General features: G+C 34.3%; 1 protein-coding gene across 3 annotated transcripts in view; it reads right to left on the bottom strand.

Moving 5' to 3' along the window:
• The window catches only part of LOC148600963 (uncharacterized), a 62191-nt gene extending 37392 nt beyond the window's left edge, over positions 1-24799 (bottom strand). The window contains exons 1-2 of one of the 3 annotated variants that reach the window (XM_088554715.1): positions 24651-24799; positions 17612-18055 (exon numbers count right to left, since the gene is read on the bottom strand). In XM_088554715.1, the coding sequence (XP_088410841.1) occupies positions 17612-18040 (429 nt within the window). In that variant the 5' untranslated portion in view covers positions 18041-18055; positions 24651-24799. Of the gene's footprint in view, positions 1-9590; positions 10092-15542; positions 15794-17611; positions 18056-24650 lie in introns of those variants that run through there. The other 2 variants (XM_088554717.1, XM_088554718.1) reach the window with 2 other exon arrangements.
• Positions 24800-25009: the final 210 nt, after the last annotated feature.

Genomic DNA, 25009 nt, shown 5'->3' with positions numbered 1-25009 from the left:
CTGGAATTAGTACAAATAATACCGGAAGTAAGTTTCGCTTTACAAGAAGCTGCGACCGGTGTCGATTTTCTTTAAACCCAACCATGTTTCTGGTTCGTAGATAAGTATGCTTTCTACATGTACACCGAAAGTCGTTACATTTCATGTAAAAAGTCAACGCATAAAAAGATTGTAGACCCATAGACAGGGTTCTGTTCTTCTATCACCCCGAAATATTAATATAATTACACGCAATTAAGAATATTTACAATTTGCCAAACTCATGAATTGAAAATAAAATTAATTATCATATTTTGCACAGTAAGTAAGTTCGAAATAAAATAATCTAATTAGAAAATCTCACAAGATTAGACCATGCCCTTGTGTATCAAAAACAGCCCCTTACTATAGTCCGAGAACATTACCCACTGGGAAGATCAATTCATCTTGGAACTTAAATATTCCCAGACTTGAGAGTTTACTCTGATTTGTTTGTATGTAGACTACTGTGACATTATACGACTGTATTCAGTGTGATAATCTTGATCTGCATGCCTTGTTGAAAGTTACAATAAAAAAGACATGTCAATACAATAACTGTCGTATCTCGGACTACATATATAGGCATGTGAATCTATTCGAAAGACTTTTCCTGCTGTTATGCAATACACACATTTCCATCAATGCAAATAAAATGGTTAAAAATCTTACGTTTACAATTAATACATTTCATATATGAGCTATGGTGACGTATGGTGTACATATGTGGAGAACCACGACAGTGGAACTTGCAATTTTCGCTCATCCAAAGTGTTTTTACAGCATATAGTTAAAAATATATATATATATATCCCAACAATTTACTTCACAATTTTGTACATGTCTGTCGCGGACTAAAACAGTTAACCCGCGGCTATTCTACCAATGAAAAGTTACTGTCAATTCTACTCCAGAACAAATTTTGACATTTCTAACAGTTCTAAAATCATACCCTAGAACAATGCCTGACAAGCAGAAACTTTTTTTATCCCTACCACTCCAAGAATCGACTAAAGACTTTTGAGAATTGCCTGTCTAGATAACGACCTCTATGCATATTTCTATACTGGCGTGCATACGTGTATATAGTTTCAAGAACTTCTTATTTTAATTGTATATTTAAAAAAAAATTAACATCCTAGCACAGTTATGCTGTCTGATAAGAAAATAGACATGTACCAAACGTAATTCAATTTATGGAAATAGTTTGGATTCTGATCCCACATGTACATGTGTAATTACTATATATATGTAGTCCCACGTTTATTATGACAAGAATGCAGTAATATTCTATCGTATGTCAAGCAAACGTATCTTTGTTCGCGGGACTACGTTCCAGGTATTAGTTACTAGCCATACATTATATGTATATAATAGTAACATACTGAATACTGCGATAGGGAACCAGTCTAAGCAAGCAGTAATTAGATCTATCTTTGAAACTAACACTATTATTAGCCTATTATCAAAAGCTTTTAACATTTTCTTCTTACATGTATCTATTTTTGGTATAATATATACTAATATCCCTACAAGGGGTCTTCAATGGATGTGGTAAGGGGCTGATAAATGGCCTGTTCCATACGACCTCGATACTTTAATGATCCTTAATTATGAGCCTGATTCGACGAAGAGTTTTTTAAAGTTTAAAATGCAATTAATTTCTTTATTTCACCTCTAACTTCTGTAATTCAAGATTGAAAAAAGTATCCTAGTGTGTGACCATATGAATAACCAGATGATCCAGATAATGGCATAAAGCGCTACAGATATCTAGGGAATGATGCATGGAGCTACGAGTATGGTATATAAAGCATTGAAAGTATAGTTTATGACGCGATGAATGTTACAGCATGAAGCATTTTGAGTATAGTATATGGAGCGATGAGAGTTTGTGCATTTGGTACTGAGCTTACCGTGTATATAACGTTTAGAGATTGTGCTTTGACATGGCCTTGCTACATTATTTAGTATGTAATGAAACGCACGATAAGCATATGAATCGATGAAGATTCTGAACAAAACTTGCAAGTATGGCGCCTAGAGCGATGGTAGATTAGTCAAAGTAACAATGACTGGACAGTGTACAAAGCGATAAGAGAATACTTAGTAAAATGGAGGAATGGGAGGAACAGTATAAAACAGGTGAGGAACAATACATGGAGCGACAAAAGGAAGGTATGAGAAAGCGACAATGCGGAACGGTACAGCGAGCAGTGAAAGAAAATGTGTATGAAACAATGGACAGAACAGTTCATGGAGCAATGAAAGTTTATAGAATATGGCACAATGGAGAGAGCAATACATGGAGCAGTCAAAGTTTATGGTGTATGGGGCAACAGAGGGAACAGTACATGGAGCAGTGAAAGTTTATGGTATATGGGACAATGGAGAGAGCAATGAATAAAGCAGTGAAAGTTTATGGTGTATCGGGTAATGGAGAGAGCAATGGAAGTTTATGGTGTATGTGACAACAGAGGGAACAGTACTTGGAGCAGTGAAAGTGCAGGGTGTAAGGGGCAAAAGGGAACAATACATGGACCGACGTCAGGAACGGTGCATTGAGCAATGAGAGTGAAAATATTGGAACACCGTTTACTTTATGTGTAATGATAGTATCTAAACTTGCAGTGATGAACCAGTAAATTACTAAACTGAGTGATAATAATAAGTTTATTTTCTCATTTAGAATTATACCGTATGAAAGTTTACTAAATTAGCCTTACCGTTTTTTTTTCGGATATTAACCCATTACTTCAACTCCCAACATGCGTTTCATGTATAAGTCTATTGTAAACAAAGAAAAATCCTCTAGTATCATTGCCTTTTGTGTTTATTCCGAAGTTACAAATAAAAATAAGATTAGCTTTCAATTCCGGTGCTAATTAAACCACTTGTTCCAATCCACCAACTTTCCACAGATTAAGAATTTAATATCATAATCCATATTATATATTAAACCTTAACAAAAATAATGGTTTTTGTAATTGTTCTTTTGGACCTACCAAATCAAAAGAACCTATAAGAAATACTGAACAAAAATTAAAAAGTAAATTAGAATAATATACCAAAATTAAAACTCCAGTGCATTATTTCAGTGTTACCGGACACCCAACACTTCACTTGTTCATTTAAATTTTTGTACCAGTAGGGAACCAGTATATTATGCCTCTGTTGAATGTTTTGAAATCTATTAGTAAATTCTACGTAAGAGCAATGTAAAATTTTAATTTATATAAAATTTGAAGTGGAATCAGTAAAAATGGAAATCATTGATACCTTTTGGGGAACTAATCCGAAAGTAAACAAAGTATACGGATATAAAAAGGAAATCTTGTTTTATTAAAGGGCTTTTAAGCACCACGAGATCATAATACAGTCCATAATTAAAAGTTTATTCAAAAGTGAAAAGGCCCATTTGATAAATTCTTTGTATACTAAACCGACAATAGGTAGAAACCTTTTGTGAAAAATGCTTAGTTTGATAGTGAAATAGTTCCTGGACACAAATTTTGATAACTTTGAATTCGAAGGTTATTGGAAGGGTAACCAAGGGAACCAAGGTTATAGCGGTAACCAAAAGAATGCAATCCAGGGACAAAGACCAGACATGGAAAACAGACAAACACAATAAAGAACATAAGGTAACTATAATAATACATACAAAGTAACAAAAGCAAATGAGCAACTAGGACTCCACTTAAAACTGGGAGCATGGACCAGGTGCACCGGAAGGGTAAGTGTCCTCTGCTTTTCTAGAAACACCCGCCGAGTTGCTCATAAAAAGTCAAGTCCGGGGTAGACAAACGAGGAAATGAAAACTATGACCCGTTGAATAAATCAGTTTTCATGGTGCAGATGGATACACCATAAAGATCCACGAGTTCATGATGACGACCATAAAACTTCTGTAGTGATGACTTCAGTCTGGTAGCAACATAACCCTGTTCCAGAAGCCTATTTGTTAGAATTCTAGCGCGATACAAAATGTCTGCGTAGTTTCGACAATCTATGGCATAACGTATGAGTTGTGATATGAAAAAATGGCAGACTGGCAATCAGAATCCGAATAGTACAAACCCTTCGTAATGGAGTTGAAACTGGTGCTGAAGTAATGTTTATTATCTGTTTTCATATCATGGATTGCAGTGTTACACACCTGTTACGAAGTTTAAGGAATTTTGAATCGTTGATTTAAACTACAAATTGCTAGTGTTAGATAATAAAGGTTCATTCTGACATTTCAGATTTTCAATTTATTTGCAATTAAAATGTTTATGCATATTAAACGACTTCTGTTACAATAAAACTAGCAGAGAGATTAACATTTAAAACGATTTAGTACTTTGTAATTATAATGTTTTTGTAACTATAGAAAAATTTCTTTGTCACTTTTATTGTGAATATTTATAGTATTGCACTGAGGGCCAATAGATAAGTCAATTGATGCATTTTCCCTATAGCCTTGAACGCTTTTCTTCATCAGGGGGAGTTATAACTCGCTGAAAAATGAAACAATGCATTGCTGAAATGACGTGTCCTAGCCTATATTTGATTCATCTAATGGGACGAGCTTAGCAGAAACCAGGCAGACCTTTCACGATACATGTATGGGCTGCACAGGATAAAATTCATCACAACAATTTTTTGTTCCAAAATGAAATGCTATTAAACTCATTTTGTCGCCATAAAGAATAGGGATTTTTTCTGTATAAGAAGATGGATGACTCAGTTCCTTAACAATTTAACAAAATTATGAACAGATCAAAGAGTTAATTCCCTTTATTTTAAAATTTGTAGCGCTTTCTTTGTAATTTCATTCTTACCATTTTAGTAAATTACAAAACAACTCTAATGAATGAAAACTTTAGGAACAAAATTTGGACATGCGTCACCCACTGCCTTATAAGAAAGAGTAATCAAGGGAACCACGGTTATAGCAGTAATCAAAATAATGTAATCCAGGGACGAAGACCAGACATGGAAAACAGACATACACAACAAAGAACATAAAGTAACTAAAATCATACATACAAAATAACAAAAGCAAATGAGCAACTCGGACTACATTAAAAACTGGGAGCATGGACCATTATACACTGAAAAATACACAGATCTGATATTCAACTACAAACTTACCCTTTCATTAAATGTACAAACGTATGTTATGACGCTATATTATCAGTGGCCTATCCACGGATACAAAACAAGGTGGTGGTGGGGGGGGGGGGGGTTAAAGTCGGAGTAACATATTTTCCTCAAGAAAAATGTGCAAAATGTGTAACCAATTCAATGGTTAATAACAAATTTGCATGATTATTGTTTGAAATCCTATGTTTCTTGTGTTTTATCAATGTTTTAACAAAAAAAAAACAATAATAATAATTCAAAAAAATTTAGAAAATCACTCTGGCTACCCAGGCTTATTGGTTCCGCCTTTGCCACTTAATACAACGACTAACACACTTGTATTAATACCGGCAGTATGAAAGCGAGAAGTATGATCAGACAGCATGTTACATTTTACTTTGTAATTATAATACTGTAATGAGACATTGTAGCACTTATTTTACGTGAACTTTAGACACTTCGATTTCTTTACAAAAAACCTTGTTCTTATCTTGAGCAAATATAATCGCCAAACGTCACGGATCAGGGGAGAAAACTTACAAAGAAGTAATTGAAAAACAATAATTCATTATTTCTTTGAGCTCGTTTCTCATTTTTTACAATGCTATTGAAATTTGACAACTTTAAATGACTTTTTGAAATATAATACTCATGTCACAGTCTTCGTTCAATACCAGTTTATGTAAATAAACCCCTAAAGATAACATGTATGTTCAGATTGTAATTAAACCTTTGACGTCTTAAAGTTGAAGAGTTCTTGTGCTTGTATATCAGACCGATGTATGATGTTAAAAATTGGGTTAATGCAAACTGACTTTTATGGTTACAAAATGACTTAATTCTATCTTTTTTATTCAGGAATAGGCTGTACGTTTGTATTGATTGTATATAATGCTAGATTTAGATTTAGATTTTACACTGACACAAAATACAAGAGTACCAATGATTAACAAATTAGTACCCTTGCATGGTGAAACTGGGAAAAGCGTTCTGAAATTGCAATTTGCAGGGTATAAATATGAACAGATCTTGTCTGGCTTTATATCAAGCTGCAGTAAAGGCATGTAAATCAGGACACGAATCCAGCGAAGTGCCTACTTCAACTAGGTCCTTCAAGTCACCGAACGTTAACTTTTTTTCTGAATATCGTCAAAGTACAGTTGACAAAATATGTAATTTGACTGTAACAAAAAGCAATGGTTGGACCACATTTAAAGAAAGGGAATGAACAAGTCATCCTTAATTAAAAAAAAAAACATCGCTAACGATAGAACATATGAATGAAGAAAATCAACTTTAGAACTTTGGTCCAGTTCTAGAACTATCACCGCCAAAACAAAGAATAGCTTTAACAAATCATAACAGTATGCTTTCTATCGCAAGTCGCGGGTTGCAGAAATTATTCCGTTGTTTTTTTTAAACCAACTCAACCGTTCTATATCACAGTAAAAGTTTGTAATATGCTTATATCTGTGTATTCAATATACACTTCGCATGATATATGCACATAAAGCAACTTGGTATTAAATCTACAAGTCATGTTCTTTTTTCATTGATATCATGCAATCCTTTAATATGGAAATAAAGCACGATTTATGAAGAAAAAACTTACATTCACAACCGAATCATAACAAATTTAATATAAAATTGTCGTCAAATGTCAATGCACCTTTATGTAATTGCAGTAGACTAATAGAAAGTTTTCGAACGCATAAACGCTTGTATGCATATCATTACAAGTGCTATTGACAATCAAGGAACTGATTTGTAATGAGTCAAATCAAGTGACAGGCAGATATTATTGCACTTACAGAGAAAAAAAAAATATTTCACATGATTTCACACGAATTTTGCAAAGCTCCGAAACAGCGTCTGACGATCGAAATTCATCCTAGACGCTGCAGTCAGCTCTCTCGGAAAATGCAAGAATCTTATAGTCGGGAAATGTTAACAATTTCAACGTTATCCGATTGAGTTGAATCATGTCTGAGAATTTCGAAAGGCCTGTTTGTAGTGGCGAGTAAGAGAGAAAACAAACGACTGCCGCTGCCTGGAGCTTGAAATTTCATGTGTTTTTACCCAATTGAGCAAATGGAATTTTAAATAGAGATCACGCGAAACCACCTTCACGTTAATTATATAAATACGGTATAAAGTTTTCATATTATGTTCACGCCAAGTGAATTTCAAGTGAAGGACGCGTGAGTAATACGTGAACAATATTTGCATGAGTAGAATTCAAATGAAACCAATTTAGGGATTATGAACAATGTTATGTAAATAGGCAACTAACTTAATGCGGACACCAAGCCATTGATTGACGGAATACTCAAGACTTAGTTGCTATTTTGGGCGACTCAAAAGTATGAAAATAAAGTTAGATCCGTTTATATAATTATTACTCATTCAAATAATCTTTGTATTGCCATAGAAAAAGCATTAGTTGTGTAAGTGGGCCTGTATAAGTTTTGCCTAACTCCATTGAACCTTCAGTAAATTGTATACTAAATATTCAAGCACGTTTTCATGGGCAACCAGACAAAGGTATAATGATAATTGTTTTAAGTAGCACTCCACATAAGAATCATGCAAAATGTGATTCATGGTTGGAAAGCCTACATATTTTTCTTTTTGATATTTTGTTTAAAATGTCATAGTTAACAGAAAGTAACATGTGGTTTTTCATATAACCCATGCTCATAGGAGATAAAAAATATATAGAATGCACAGTAGATTTCAAAATAATGGGAGATAAATCTGTAAATGATTCTCAAAAACAATAGAATCTATTGGATTTTCAGTGTTGGTTATCTCTTAAGAAAAGGCAGATATAAATGAATAATTACACATTTCACACAATATAGACCCATAAAACAACTTAATTACAAAAATAAAAATATGTAGCCTACCTTGGGGAGTAACACATTTTTCAGATTTTGCATTATTCTTACAAAGACGGCCACTTAATACTCGTATATACACCTCAAAACTTCCTTACGGATAAACAGGTCAAAATCAATATTAACTAAGCATAGTGCGGATTGATACGGGTCAGATCTGACCAACATCAATCTAAAATTTGAAATACAGAATCAACTACTTGAATTTTCTATGAATAAAGCCCCTAGTCCACTGGATAACTAATTTGTTTAAATCCTGTAAGTTACCTCACTGAGTCTGCATGCCCCTGAGATCCTGTCATCAATTTAAAATAGAAAACAAAACCAAAGCATCCCAGTAAGGTTCATACGTAAAACACCTCACCATGGTTCTAATGAAGGCTAAATTGTAAAACATGCACCTTACTATGGGTCATACGAAGGTAAATACGCAAAAACACCTCAGTGCAGTGCTTACAAAAGCCTATGTGTAAAACATATCAGCATGGTTCTTACGAGGCCACAAAGGTAAAACACCTTAGCATACATGTAGTTCTTACCAGCCTAAGGGTTTATACGTAAAACCGCCTCGAGCGGCATGTTTATGAAGGCTCATGCATAAAACACCTCAAAATGGTTACGAATGCTCATACGTAAAAATACCCCAACATAATTATTACGATGTCTCATATACGTAAAACCACCTCGGCATGGTTACGAAGGTTTATACATAAACACACTTACACATTGTAACGAAGGCTCATGCATAAAACACCTCAAAATGGTTACGAAGGCTCGTACGTAAAACACCCCAGCATGATTATTACGAAGGCTCATATACGTAAAACTGTCTTGGCATGGTTATGAAGGCTTATACGTAAAAACACTTAAACATGGTTACGATGGTTCATGCATAAAACAACTCAGAATGGTTACGAAGGCTCGTACGTAAAACACCTCATGGTTCTCTTAAAGACTCATACGTAAAAGTTGAGATATTTCTTATGAAGTAAACATGTCTATTAAGTAGATTACGTCTGATAAATACGTGATTTGTGCTATAAATTATATCAACCCTGGGAAGATATAACAGATAAATCAGATCTAAGTTTTGTGTAAAGGACTAGCAATAAATGAATTTGAGATTAAATGTCATAGCCTAATGATCAAGTACCGTTTGGAGAATGAATGAGATAGCTTGGGGTCGAATTTGAGTAGACCGTTATTGGTTTTGTTTAATATGTGTGAGAATTTGACCCTATCTAGACGTTTTTGTATTATTTGTCCGGCAGTGCTAGCACTTGGCTAGCAAGGTATTTTCCTCCCTGGTACTCTAACCGAATACCAATATCTTACGTTGCAGCAAAACATTACAGATTTGCCATTTAGGTGAAAATTAGGCTTCGACATATGAAGCAGAAAAAAATCCATTTGTTACATTAAATGAAAGAGGAAAACACTTAAATATTGACGACTTAAAAAAGTGGAACTATTTAGAAATATTGACAAAAATACGATTTCTGTAGATTTTCTTTTAAAAATGTGTGTATACGTTAGGCTTACCTTAATACTGATCACACCTTGTAGCCAACGGTTAGGCTATCTAGGAGCTTAACTTCTGGCAAAATATGCACATTCTTATGAATTGTATTGTCATATATTGGCTTGTATATGGTATCCATTATTCATCAACATAAGTATGTAAACAATGTATTGGTTCAGTCCTTTATTTCCGTTTTGTAACCCCCTCCGTGTATATAGTATGTCGTATCACTTTGATCTTTCGGCATTGTTTAAAACGTACGTTATCATTGTTTTTCAGTCAAACGACAGTCTCAAGATATATCCGATCGTTCGAATTTTGTACACTTCAATATACCACAACTGTTAATGTGTGAGAAGGTTGAAACGGGTTGTAATCATACAAAGAACACTATTGAATTTGTCCTGATTTTGTTAACCGATATCATTTTGCCAAAGAATGCAAACTTGTTTGAAATACAAGTTCGGAACGGAAACTTTATATCCGATTTCTTCTAGGAGTTTGTAAATCACCACAAAGTTCTATTCCAAATGGATTGGCTTATAAATCCATGTCTTAAATGGACCATTTCAATAATAAACATGTAGACATTAAATCTAATAACTATTCTTTATCAGTTTCCAAGTCACGGGAGTAAAACCATTAAAATGTCGTATATATTAATATGGTATAATCGTTAAAAATTCAAACAAATAAATATTACTTTCGCAGAGTCATGTACGTTGATAAAATCATGGTACTTCGGATGGAATAAAGAATCCACAAAGAGTATCACGAATATGTAAACCAAATATTTATGACTAAGTTTGTGAACCAGAAATTTAATGGAAGTGTTTTTGTCATTATCAAATATGCATGATTAAAGAATTTTGTCAATATAACATTTATTTACCTGATAGGAGAAAACCATAGGGTAATAGCGTAGTAAAACATCAATTTAAATTGTCAACCTTTAGAATTCTCACTGATTAAATTTGATATTATATTTCAATTTAATCCTATAATGGGTTACAATTTTACAAACATACCATTAATATGTTTTATTTTCATAGACGTAAAGCCAATTTGGATAGAAATGCTAAAACTAATATGTCATTTCAAAACGATATTATTTTCAAATAATGCGAATAATGCTAGACAAGTACCTTTCCCTCATAATCATCTGAATTGAACCCTCGAAGAAAATAACCGTAATTAGACATTCGTTTCTTTCGTTTCTGAAATATCCACGGCGTTCCAGTGGCATTAACAGTAGTTTTGGGTTACTTCACCCAGGAATACCCTCCACTTACAATGGGAAGCTATAGTTTTGTTTTGCCTGTAACTACATTATAAAAAAGCATGATCGGTATAGGGGTATCGACACTTAAGTATACTTAGATGCTTACAGCGCAATACTCTATTCACGTTTAGCCAACCTTGATATCACCCAAGACTGCCTGCATGCATATGCGCATGGTTATCATTAGAAAATAAAATCGTTGACAGTAGTACCTTTGCATAGCATACCTTTTTAGTAAATAATATGTCAACAGTGAGCTGCATTTACAATCCATAGTACTTTAAAATTGTAAGTACATTGTATGACCAATTAAAGGAAATGGTTTCTACTGATGAAAACCACCGACCTTATGTGAAGTTAACGAGTTGTCGTGCTAGGTATTCCCTAACTTGTTTGACAATCCTACGAAATTTAAAGTTAATAAAGAACAGCAACCAAAATTGCTTGCGTCGTATGTACTATCTACATAAAGCCGCATACCAATTTTTAAACAAATCCATTGAGAGTTGAGAAATTCGGAAGGACAGAATGACCGGACAGAGAAGATGATTCTAACGTACTACTCACTCATTGAGTTGGAAACTTCAAGATGTTATCTGCGTCGTGTTATTTATCGGCATTGTTCCATGATACAGTAATCATAATTCATTTTACAAAACAAATAGCAAACATGTCCACTATACAAATGTATTTCTGGTCTTATTATAAAAATGACCATGTTTTACCCACTGCCAAACACTTATGAGGGACGGTAAGAGACAGGAGGTGCAGTTTGCTTACCGTTGAAGAGTTCAGGACCTTGGCATGAAATTCAAATACGAGGTTGATCCCCATGACACAAAAATAAAAGTGTAATTATTAAAATATACAATGAAAATGTTATCACTCCTATATATGTACATGTACCACATTTCTGTAGGGTTTTAAATTCAACAAAATAGCACACTACTTGCAAGAAGTAGACCAAATAATCTTTCAATATTTATCTTCATAAACCGTCGTCATTCGTTTGATTATAAAAGCGGTACTAAGGTCTTTCACACACATATTTGTACTTACATTGAATAAAAGGATAAACGTGAAATGCGTTCTTAATTGTGGTGAATTGTGAAACATTGAGTCTTACAACATTACGAAACTGGACCTTTGAAAGAAGCGGTTGTAAAAATTATAAAGGCTTAGTATTTTATATCGTATTTATTCAGAAACTTAGGTAGATTCGATTTATGCCAAAAAATTGTGTTTATTATATATATAGAAACTAAAGCGACCCCTCCTAGGAAACTCAGCCTCCCCTTTTTGGAATTTCTGAATCCGCCACTGGAATAGTACGTTTTGTTCTTTACATTGAGTTCGAATTTATTCGTCGCGGCAGATTCGTTCATATTTCTCAGTATCACCCTCACAAATTTCATTTTCTAGTCTTACTGTCCGTAATGCCATCAGCATGTAGGGCAGCACCAAAAGTTTCATAGATGATATAATATCTAGAGACAAAATTGCATTTTCGTTATAATAGATAAACATGGACAAGATATCGTATTATAAAGATTATCACTGAAATTGGTCTGTTTTAAGGAAATTACATAATGATCCTAAAAAGTGTTTTTTTTTTATAGACGCAAAATAAAGCTGTTTCCATTAAGTTTCAGTCATCAAATTCACAAAACATTGCAGCTGGGTGCATAAGATCAATCTCTAATCTCTAAACACCAGTGGCGAATCCAGGATTTGAAGTAAGAGTGGTGCAGATCGCGGAGAAAAAACGAGTGAAAAAAAATTGGAAGCAAATCTGGAAAACTACAGGGTGCCGATTACACGGGCGTTCAGAATACTATAAGAGATCGGATTGAACAGGATTCGCAATTACTACTGGGTGTCTGATTAGACGAGAGTTTGGGATCTTCAAAGCGTCTGATTGGACAGAAACCTGGATTATCTCAAGATGTCGGATTACACAGGATTCTCGACTGCTAGAGGGTGTACGATTAGACACGGTTCATCGAGATAGCTATGTAGTTAGGTAGGTGAGTTGCCCTTCAATACTACCATCAGGATGTAAGGATGTTACACCCATGCTCGACAAACAAACAAATTCAGTGAAAACTGGGTGAATCGAAGCCACTTTACAATCAGTTCAAGTTTAGACAGGTGTTCGATTTACCAAGGTAAAACAATGTCTGGATTAGACAGGTGTTCGGGTTACTAAGGTAAAACAATGTCTGGATTAAACAGGTGACCGGTTTACCAAGGTAAAATAAAGTCTGGTTTAGACAGGTGTTCGGTTTTCCAAGGTAAAATAGTGGCTAGATTAGACAGGTGTTCGGGTTACCAAGGAAAAATAAAGTCTGGTTTAGACAGGTGTTCGGTTTACCAAGGTAAAACAATGTCTGGATTAGACAGGTGTCCGGGTTACCAAGGTAAAACAATGTCTGGATTAAACAGGTGACCGGTTTACCGAGGTAAAATAAAGTCTGGTTTAGACAGGTGTTCGGGTTACCAAGGTTCAAAGTACAATAAAAAAAAAAATGATATGAATCGACTTTAAAATATGTCTGTGTTTTAGACAGGTTTTCTGATTATCCAGGGTACGACTTTGACAGGTTTCACTGTTATATAATAATGAAAAAATCAAGGCAACACAGAAGTTTGTTTATAAAGTATTTAAGATTTAAAAGTCACAATTCGCCATTCTTCACAATCCTTAATAATACCCTTAAATAATTTTAATAATGTAAAAATTACCGAATTCTTGTCACAACTTTTGAATTGTTCGAGCCTCATTCATTAACAGTACAGAATTGTTGTGCTATCCATTCATAAACTTTGACATTCATTATCCACATTATATATAAAAAGACGACTTATAATGAAGCATATCTAATGGTATAGAACCACTCGTATAGTTTAACCAGCTCCTTATAGAAATTATTTGCTCGATAATCAGTTGAAAGTAATGATACATGTATTAAGATTTTCGATAAAAATGATTTTTTAAAGCAGTTTTTGAAGCAAAAGGTGCATGAATAAAAATGAGCTAATGAATTAAAAAAAAATGCGAGCCAAAAGAAAAATGTATCGTTGCCTATGGGTTTTGGATGGACCTCACCATAAATAAATGTGTTTGCAAAAAAACAAAATTTCATAACCACCCCAGGCCTGGATACGCTCCTGGTACTTGTATGTGTATGTGGTGATTGGATGCAGCTTCGAACCCCCCTTATATACCAGTAATAAATTTGTCGATCGGACTCTCCTTTCCCTTTCATAAAATTTTGAATCCTGAATATAATGACCGATTTTTTCTTGTCTAATAAATCTAATAAATAATGACAACATAATGTACCTACAATAATGTACCTATAATAATGTACCTACAATAATGTACCTACAATGTACCTACAATAATGTACCTACAATAATCTCCCAAAAACTCTCGTTTCAAATCAAGTTATGAAATATTATACTTGGCAACCACAACTATTTATGGTGATGCTCTGCTTAAACCCATTTCAAATAACGGTATATTTTTTCTTTTGACACGTTAATAGTTCTTAATACATTATTTATCACTTATCATTTAAAGCAAGTAATTTTAGTTAACAGATTTGCGATAAAACTTGTAGTAAGTGGACGAAGATTGCTTATTATGAAAAACTATGTCAACTCAGTTATAATTTTAAAACGAGTTGACAGGTTTAAAAAGAGATTATTTTTCCCCATAGGGTCAGATACGTTTTTGATCTTAGCGTCCTACCGTCTGTTCGTTCGTCGCTTTTCAGATTTGTCTTTCATTTGAGTTTCTTATACTAAGTTGGGATTAGAAAGCAATCCAGACCTTTTAACTCGTGCCCTTCTGAAATTTCTGAAATTATAACCAGAATATTTCGTGGTATCAATGGTGAGGAGTCGCCATCGACAAACCGTTGTATTCTTATAACGTTCTGCGTAAGGACACCCCAACGATTTTTATCTCCGATAACAGTCAGTTTCTTATTCTAGTACAATACCTCTCCATCTGAAGGAGCAACCGATTTCTATTGGGGTTGGAAGTGGGGGAGGCTACTATCAAATTTTTGTTCTTGGATTTTTTTTCGTTTAAGTTCTCCTGACTTATTTTTTATTCTAGCCTGTCCTGGGCTTACCCAAATTGTCCATCCTTGATTTTGTAACCATACATCATCGTCTCATCGTCTTGACTTTTTATTTCAAATTTGATACCAGCCCGCGCCATATAAAAATCAAATGCTGGCTCCTCAAATCAAAAGCCCTGTTAACTGTAGACATTTTAAACCGGTCAAGTGTATTTGTTGCTTTTGAACAAAAAAATAAGTTCTAAGAAACCTTTAAAAGAGAAGCATCGATAAAATGGAAACCTGCCTTAACCGTTTGCAACTTGTGATTTTAAATCTTCTATAATACCTGTGTTAACCGGTTACATGACCTGACAAATCGGAACACAATAAACAAATAAAACAAATAGAAAACGAACAGTACCATAATTAATATGCAAAATCACGTTTTTCGGAAGCATTAACATGAGGACAATCCTTTGTTATTTTAAGGTATTCAATCGATCAAAAACATTAAAGAAAATATGTCATGTAGATAAAGTTTTGACGACTCGTACCGAGCCAAAAATATTTCAATATTAACCGCCTACAACATATATTAAACAATACCAACATACCCTCATGATTGTAATCGCTCGCCCTTCTGTCCTCGAAAACATTTCTATCTCTCAATCTGTCAGTCCTCTCCTTATATGACTGTGCTATATCCAAATATTCACATATGGCTCACCAAAATAATTGAATTATCAATGACAATATTTAACCCGTAGATTAAAATCACACGAAAAATTCGGGTACTCGACAAAAAAGTGTCTTCACTCAATCTACACAACAGTTCCAAAGAGAGAAATTATCAAAGAAAAATATTGAACTCCGCGACAACCCCAAATATATATCTTCTTACCGAGTTTCAATGGGAATTATTCAACAAGACAGTTTAGATGGGTTCGTTCAAAAAAGACCAATTGAAAGATTTAATTTTTAAAATAGCTTGCGTGCTTCATTTAACGCGACCTTAAATACATCTTTTGTTTGTCAACATAATTTGGCAAAGGACAGGAATTCGTTATTCAGAGAGATTTATAGTTTTATGGAATTTTTGAATGTGTATAAGAGTGTATTATCATTACTTATGAAAATGATATATTAGTAGAGTAAATTTATTTGAACAGCGGGAAATTCTGAAGGATTATGGACCCAATCATTCCGTTATACTTAATATCAATATAACTTGTAATAAGTACAAATAGGTTATGACCTCCATTGAAAATGTTTTGATGACATGAATAAAGTTGTGTCATAATGTTTGCCCGCACGCAATCCTGTGCCATAATAAGTGGTCATATTTTAAGTACAAATCAAATGTATGCCTTGAAGACATGAAGAAAGGAAACGCACACCTCATCTACTGTACAATACAGATTAGTTTCTGATGAATTGGAGTTTCTATGGTCTTGACTACCCTTTCTGTACTGATCCTTACGGGGAGTCTGTTAGTGCCTGTAGTTGAAGACAACAATTGTTGTAAGCGGACCCAAGCGCTCGGGATACAAGACCAAAGAATTTGGTCCAATTAGCGGTTGGGCAGCTGCGTTGGCGTTCTGCCCTACTCCCAAAGCCCACTTGGGTTAGGGACCGTTTCCCAACTCTACTAGTCTTGAAGGATGTCAACTGAACATTAAGTCTTGTTTCGGAATTAACTCGACATTTGTGTGATATGAGCCTTCACATTGATTTTTGTATGAGCATTTGAAGAAATTCATGGATGTCACGAGAACTTCACTCATGTACATGTAGTATTTTTCGCTTGTGAACATCAGAATTTTTATGATTTTGAGCCGCAGCAATCACCCTCGACAAGAAACGAACAATCATACTATCTTTCAGCGAATGCACCTTTTATTGTTGACATCTACAGGCCATTATTTCATCTCTGAATTACTGGTTTTCAAAAGAATTTAAGAAAACTGAGGTTTTTGACAGAGTGATCTTTCCTTAAAACGCACATATTCCAATGAAATTATAAATCATTTCACCAAAATGATATGGAAGATCTTGTCTTTTTTTCTTTGCCTGATGGTGCAACAAGTTAAATTACACTTCAAAATGGCGGGCTTCACCCACTGCCCGATTCTAAGACTGAACCGGAAGATTAAAGCCGAAAGCTTAAACGCTCGTCGACTACAAAACTATATATTTAGGATGTAGGATGTAACGGGTGTCGATGTTGCCTATTGGAAGATATCAGAAAACCTCAGAAAAAATCTTTAAAAACTTTTGAACTTTATATTAATGTAGTGTCCAGTAAAATCAGTAACGATAACACGTGTTATTAGTCTTACAAAATTAGTTAATATTTCCGTTTCCTAAAGTTTGGATTTCGTTTAGGATATTGCGATGTTCTAAAGATTAAAGATGATAAACTTGTTTCTATGATTCAAGGAATAGTAAAGAAACAGCGGCGAATCAAGAAATTTATACAAACAAAAAAAAGGGGTGGTTCTGATCCAGAAATTTTAAAAAGAAAAAAGGAGGATCTGGGCTTTCATTTACCACATTTTGCACAAAATAAACACAATGCGACAAAAAAAGAGGGAACCCCTGGAATCCTGGAACCCCATAGATCCGCTATTCTCCTCAATATAATTATGAAACGTGAAATATTTTAGGTTAAAACAGTACTTACAATTTCATTTACTTGATTAAGTTGTCCCAATTTTCTTCTTTCTTCTCGTTTACGTCTTTTATCCTCTCGTCTTTTTCTCCTCTCTTTTGCATTTTCGAATTCAATTTTCCTGAGAATGGACAGCATTATCTTGAACACTGGATCCTCTTCAGGTGTAGCATAGTTCCAATGACCAGGTCTCAATTTCAGGGCACTTAAAATCTGAACATAATTCTTCACGTCTTTCATTTGAGCTTTCCGTCGTTGAAAAAGGAACAGCTGGTGAGTTTCTTCTTTTTTGTGTATGTCGTCGGAATTCTCTTTCTCAACACAAGGTACGTCGTCATGGTGATGATCTAACTGAACTTTGGCACCGTTCCTTCCTAGAAATGACCTTTTCTGTTTCATCTGAACCGCGTGCTCCAGAACATCTACTTGCATGCAGAACATCGCGGGTGTCAAAAGCTGTAAATAACAAAATTTCGTGGTTAAGTATTATATCCTAGGGTTGCTTCATGTACTAACTTCACTTAAGTGTAAAAAGTGATATATTTTGTCACCGATTTGTGTCATAAAGGGTTTGACCTTGTTTTAAGTAATAATTGATTGGTTCGAGTGGTAGTATGTGACATGGAGTTGTAATTTTGCAAAATGTAACAAAAGTAATGCATTACTTACATGGATTACCTATTCGTCGACTATTGTTTGCATTCAAAGGGAAAAAAAATCCAGATATGTTTTAAAAAATTATTCTTAGTAGCACCGCATAGAGTATATACAGACCGAACACCATGCAAAATATACAAAGGGGAACAATCCTTAAACACAAAAATTTTCCTCGACTGTATTCCCGCGTGAACATTCTTGATTGTTTACATTGTATGTATGTTTTTAATCATTGTAATTTTCTACTTAAGAGGATCCATGATTGGTGAATAAAACCCTCTTATATTATGATTTCACACGTTTTGCATTCCTCTAACAAGGTCCAGCATTTTTTAATTAATACTTTCTTATAGCTCAAATGAAATATGTTTTATAAATGTTGTTCGTTCTATCTTGTAAGTTCAATTTTCATTAGTTTTATCTTTCGAAGTTCAAATATTCTTGAACAGTCTTGCGACCGAACGACTGGAACCTTAGTTACATTTTAATATAACGATTAGAAAATTGAAAATGATAAAGAGTTCAACTAAAACAATGGGGAACAAGATTCTGCAGGGGGCGGATCCAGATTTTGACGAGGGGTTCTTTAAAGGGTTTAATAGCAATAATTTGCAAATTTTTGCCCAAATGCTGCACGATATTAACAAATTTGACATTTAAAGGGGGAATCTAATCACCAAGGCCCCTGAATCGTTGATCTACACGACCAATTGTATACAATGAAAACTCCTTTAAATCACACCGAATAAAACTGTGTGTTGTTTATACAAGTAACAAGTTTCTATTTCCCTCGACATTCATTTCCATAAAAAACTTGACACAGCTTCCCTTGTTCGACATATAATGAAACATCATTTACTAGAGGAGCCTAGAATGTTGCTCTTCGTGATTTAGAGCCCCTTTTAGGATTTCCGTTATTAGATTTCCGTGGTCGTAACTTCATCTGCTTATATTAGTAATTATGGTCCAAAAGAGGTCAGAAATACGAATTATCATGACATCTGGACAATAGCTTGTTTCAAAGTGAATAGATCTCTGTGAAATTGTGACTGAAACCCTTAATGAATAAGTGCCCAAAAAGGAACCATTTTGATTGTCCCGTGTCAAATATTTAACTGGAATCAAAATTCTACCTCTGCGGTCGTATCAAGCTGCGCCCCCAGGGAAGTGTTAAAGTGATAAAGGGATTTATTTTTTTTCTTTCAATATTAGTAGTGGACACGCTCCAACTATCTAGTCTATACCCAGATAATTATTATGTGATATGTTGTAGTTTTTGTTTCCTTGATACAATCACGTATTTTCTACATTTTTTGTTTATCTCAAAAAAAGATTGTGAAAATAGATAAATTTCATAAATAGTTTACCAACTTACTTACGATGTAACGAATATCACTGTTTCCCCATAACTTAACAATATTTAAAGTTTGGACAATGTTTAAATAAATTACACATACAATATGTTTACCGAATAATCATCATAAATTAACCTCCGCTGTGCCTATAAATTTAAGAGATATATCAATGTAACCGTTTCTAGATAGATATTTAAACCATGGAGAATTGTGCCAATAATATGACAGGCTTAGGAATCAGATAGTTCACGCTTGTAAGCATAATCTTCATCTGATTCAATTAAAGAATGTTACTTTGAAGTAGGTTTATTGTTGATTTTATTATCTTTTTGCTTTCGCCAGAGAGTATAATTTCGGATGACTATGTTTCATCAATTGTAAAGAGATCATTATACACAAGCAAATTATTACACATAAGTTTTCATATGAATTTCACGTTATTTTCACCTGAACACGAATTTGTGCAAATACGAATTGTGCAAATGAAATTGGTAAGAAAAAATCATGTGATATTCATGTGAATCGATCGAGCATTCACGTATATTTTATGTAATATTTTCGTAGGAAGTTCATACTAAGAAATCATTAATTTCATACGAAATTTCCAATGAGCAATACTTGTCCGTGTAGACATTAAGCAATATGAGGAGAAATCAACTTGAAGTGTATTTCAAACTTTATCTTCTTTGCTTGACCAAACGCACGAAATTTTAAACGAAAACAGGTGTCAAATATTCAATATTTTGTCTCGGAAGATTATTTCGATCGGTGGTACAACAAACCAAAATAAGTGATGATCAGTGATGGAGTTTGATCAATTATAACGATTTGAGAACCAAGGAAACGAAATATAGAACTCTCTGATAGATATTTTTCATGAAATTATAATGCCTAAAACATCTTTCAGAAAACACACATTAAAACAAAATAGACTTGACACGTAGTAGTTTGTATTAGACTTACCGTAATCAGGCGAAATCCAAAACACAACCTCTTTAACAAGAATAGAGAACTTGAAAGGTGAAATTTTGACGTTTATGATGGGTTAATGTAAGCAAAAGTGATAGTTTATGGTCATTTAAGGGACACCTCCATTCAATGAACCATTTTTCGATGTATATTCTGAAAATAAATCTATTATTTATTCGTCCGAGTGATAACATTATCTTTTGGTGTGAATTATATGAGGAAGCGATTGCTCTTCAATGCATATGGCAGTCTCGCCATACATTGCAGTGCGTTGCAGTTCAAGTTGAGTATGCATCTTTTTCATAGGAAAATATTTATTAATGTAAGGCACATCACAAGAGTTTTACTTGGTAGATAAATGTATATCAAGCCACAAAAGATTTTCATTTTGACTTTACTTACTTTCTACATCTGGACGCGCACAATGTCCGTTCAGTATATATACTTCAGATAAATTTTCGTTTTATGCAATTTTGTTGTAATTTGCCTTAGTCATAGCGACATGACTATCAACTTAACCGCCCCTCCCTTTTCGCTTATTCAATTTCAAGTGAAATATAAACATTTTCTGTATGTGACAATTTTCTTGGGTTGTAAATGAATGTATGTATACTTTGTGAAGCCAATTGGCCATGTCTGGACACTCTGTATAGTGTCCAGGAATGGTTCCGATGGTCGAAACCACTCTTTTATTTGACAATTTTGATAATTTTAAGTGAAATATGGGCAAATATTTGCAAATAATTGCCTGTAAACCCCCTTTTTACTGTAACCCCTCTTTTCAAAATCTCTTGATCCGTCACTGGTGTTGTGATTTAACTGTGCAGAATGAACCTTTGAATGAACCCTAAACGTTTTGCTTGTACATTGTATGTTTGATTCTCCGTAATTTACGTCCACTTGTAAGTTATGTTATCTTTATAACTTTCACTCTGTGTGTGTTTAATCAAAGAAAATCAAAGGCATTGATAGATAAAAGGAGTATAACATAAAACATCTACTATTATGTCAATGACACTTCACCTTAGCAAGTAAAGCATTTCATTTGGCCAGTCGATGTACAATGAAACCAATATAAACCGATTCCTGGATAGACCGGTAACATGTGTAAACTGATTCCTGGGTAGACCGGTAACATGTGTAAACTGATTCCTGAGTAGACCGGTAACATGTCTAAACCGATTCCCGCATAGACCGGTAACATGTGTAAACTGATTCCTTGGTAGACCGGTAACATGTCTAAACCAATTCCCAGACAGACCGGTAACATGCCTAAACCGATTCCTGAATAGACCAGTAACAACTGTAGACCAGTTCCTTGATAGCTCGGTAACATATGTAAACCGATTCCCGGATAGACCGGAAGCATGTCTAAACCGATTCCTGGATAGACCAGTAACATGTAAACCGGTTCCTTGATAGCTCGGTAACGTGGAAACCGATTCCTGAAGAGACTAGTAACATGTGTAAACCGATTCCCGGATAGACCGGAAACATGTGTAAACCGATTCCCGAATAGACCAGTAACAGCTGTAAACCGGTTCCTTGATAGCTAGGTTACATGTGTAAACCAATTCCTGAAGAAACCGGTAACAAGTATAAAACGGTTCCCGGATAGACCAGTAGCATGTCTAAACCGATTCCTTGATAGCTCTGTAACATGTGTAAACCGATTCCTGGATAGACTAGTAACATGTGTAAACCGATTCCCGGGTAGACCGGAAACATGTGTAAACCGATTCCCGGATAGACCGGTAACATAAGTAAATTGAGTCCATGGTAGACCGGTAACATGTGTAAATCGATTCCCGGATAGACCAGTAATATGTGTAAACCGGTTCCCGGATAGGTCGTTATAAAAAATATTAAAAGTGAATTGAGTTCCATTTGAAAAAAAAATCAACAATTGCCACCATTTTAAAGTGCACAAGTGTGTATCCGATTTTATTGAAAATGCCAAGAAATACTAAACAACTTAATAACTTACATGTACATTCAGTAGTCCCTATGCTCTGAGGTACATAAACAACATCGCGTAAATTGCTAGTAAAACTCAAACTGGTAAATTTTCTTTATTTGCAAAAGTTAACAAAAAGAGATACTCGAGATTTCGATACAAACTTGAGTAAACACACTTGACACGTAAGAACTGAAAGTAAGAATTACTTCGTTGTCTAATTAAAAATATGATGTGTACTTAAAGGGGTTCATAAAAATAATATTTGTCAAGACCTCTGTGTCGAGAACCATCAATAAGCAGTTCAAATAAAACAAAAAGATACTTCATTTTGATTGACTGATTAATAAAAAGTGGTTTTTAATCATGTTGATCTTTTTAAATGAAAATATGTATTGAAATATTGTTCATAATTCTTAATTGACGACTTTTCATTGTAGTTGGCGTAATCTGTTGTAAGTTGAAATATGTCGTGTCAATAATCAATTTAAGGCTGATTTCCAAAATTCTGTATCAATTCTATCAATCAAATATTTTCATCACTGACTAGCCGTTTCAGTGGCGGATACAGAAATTTATTAGTGTGTGGGCTCATTTGTTAAAATTTTGCGAAACTTCTCAAAAAATTCCTACAAAAGGGTGGTAAACCTCGGACATCCCCCTTGGTCCCCTACTACAATTTTATGTTCTTGTTAAGCGAATCATTTTGAATTCATGTTGATCATCATACATTTCACTCCTAGCTAGACTTGGTAAGTCGACCCTCTGATAGCACCACTACTGCCATGCAACAACTAGTAGAAATGCTGTAACTAACCCATCATTTCAATCGGAAATGTTTGTACCCAGTTGCGGAGGTTTCCAACTTCGGTTTTCCCTTGGTTTAGCCATATTGCCTAGAATTTATCAGGTCGATATTTCTGTTATTATTCATCAGAAAGATACACAAGTTTAATTTGTAATAAAGTTTAGATATGGCCATGAATTCTCAGTGTATCTTCGCGGACCTGATAAAAAAGACAACCAAGCATATCAAAAACTTTGTTTAAAGAAAAGAATGTTAAGAATTCGAATTGGAGTTGAAAGGATCATTTTATACCGAAAACTCCATTGCACACAATTTGTCTTGGTATTTTTTTTTATATGGTGTGAATGTATCAATAAATTTTGAATCTTGGTTTTGTTTTTGATTTATTGTTTTATTGGTGTCTGTTTAACGTCAATATGTCGTACGTGATCAGAAACAGAACAAGTTGAAAATAGGATGGGAACCAAGAATTAGAAAAATACTGACTGCCACCGGAATATGGGAGTTATAGGTAGAGCGGCGCATTTTGTAACATCAGTACAGGCTCCAAGGAGAATATTCGAGAAGAACACCATAACGATGGGGTCAATAACGTGTATGAAGCGTAACGCTCTCTAATCATCTGTACCCACTATGGTCAGGTTATCATACGGTTGACGGCTATCCTATTTAGTCCTTTGGGGTACACACCTTGACAGCACTGTGGCCGGAAAATCTGGCCTTGTATGGACAAGGTGACTTCTGCTTCAGGCCTAAACGTTATAACATTCGGATCCCGCATGAAGCTGTTTTTGTTTAAATGTTGTCTATAGTCAAGAAATGTTGATGTATACAAAAAATCTTTGAATTTATACTTTTCACGATCGTACGACTTGTACACTAGTATTATGCATGCATGTAAGACCCATTTGAAGGGCATATTACCTAATGGTACACCGCTGCCAGTCCGTCTGTCTGATTGAATGTTTTGTATGGTTTTATCATCCTTCTGGTCAGGATTCGGTGCACAAAACTTTTTTTCGTGGAGGAATTAGAAAGCTACATATCATTTTCACTGTTTTCAGATTTGTCATGAAAAGGGTGGGGGGAGGCGCGTATCAAATGATTTAGCATAGCCATCGTTTGGTGAAAAACACTTACACGGATTTTCATCAATTAAGACGAAAACTTTCAGTTATGATAGTGGTATATAATACAAAATTATAAAATATGTACAGATTTATCACAACATACATGTACCCCTTTTCATCCGCAGTTTAAGCACACAAATGAGTTACATTTTAGATTTATTAGATTTATACTCACCGAATTTTAGCTATTTCTATATCCTATACATGGAAAATCATGACATTATATCGATGAAATACAAAAGTTCACGAATTCGCCTAAATTATCACATTTTAATCACAACCATTTCGATTCGAAGTCTATTAGCAAACAAGATACAATGTTATTATTTTGTCTTTATCAAATTACCTACAGAATTATCAGGTTCGAACATTCTTTCATAAGAATACAGGGGGTATATACCATGTGTGTGTAATGTATATAACCTGATCCGAGTCTCTTGAATAGGCGTTAAAATTTACTTTAGAAAAAAGACAATGTGCAGTCATCGAAATGAAAAAAGACACGTTGAGGTTCAATGGAAAGTTCTTTCAACT

Source organism: Perna viridis, chromosome 12 (assembly GCF_037379345.1).
Source record: "Perna viridis isolate PV_CMFRI_1.1 ecotype Kerala chromosome 12, ASM3737934v1, whole genome shotgun sequence".
In the NCBI taxonomy this organism is placed as follows: Eukaryota; Metazoa; Mollusca; class Bivalvia; order Mytilida; family Mytilidae; genus Perna; species Perna viridis.
The sequence above is the reverse complement of the archived record's forward strand: the minus strand, read 5'-3'. Positions and strand labels throughout refer to the sequence as shown.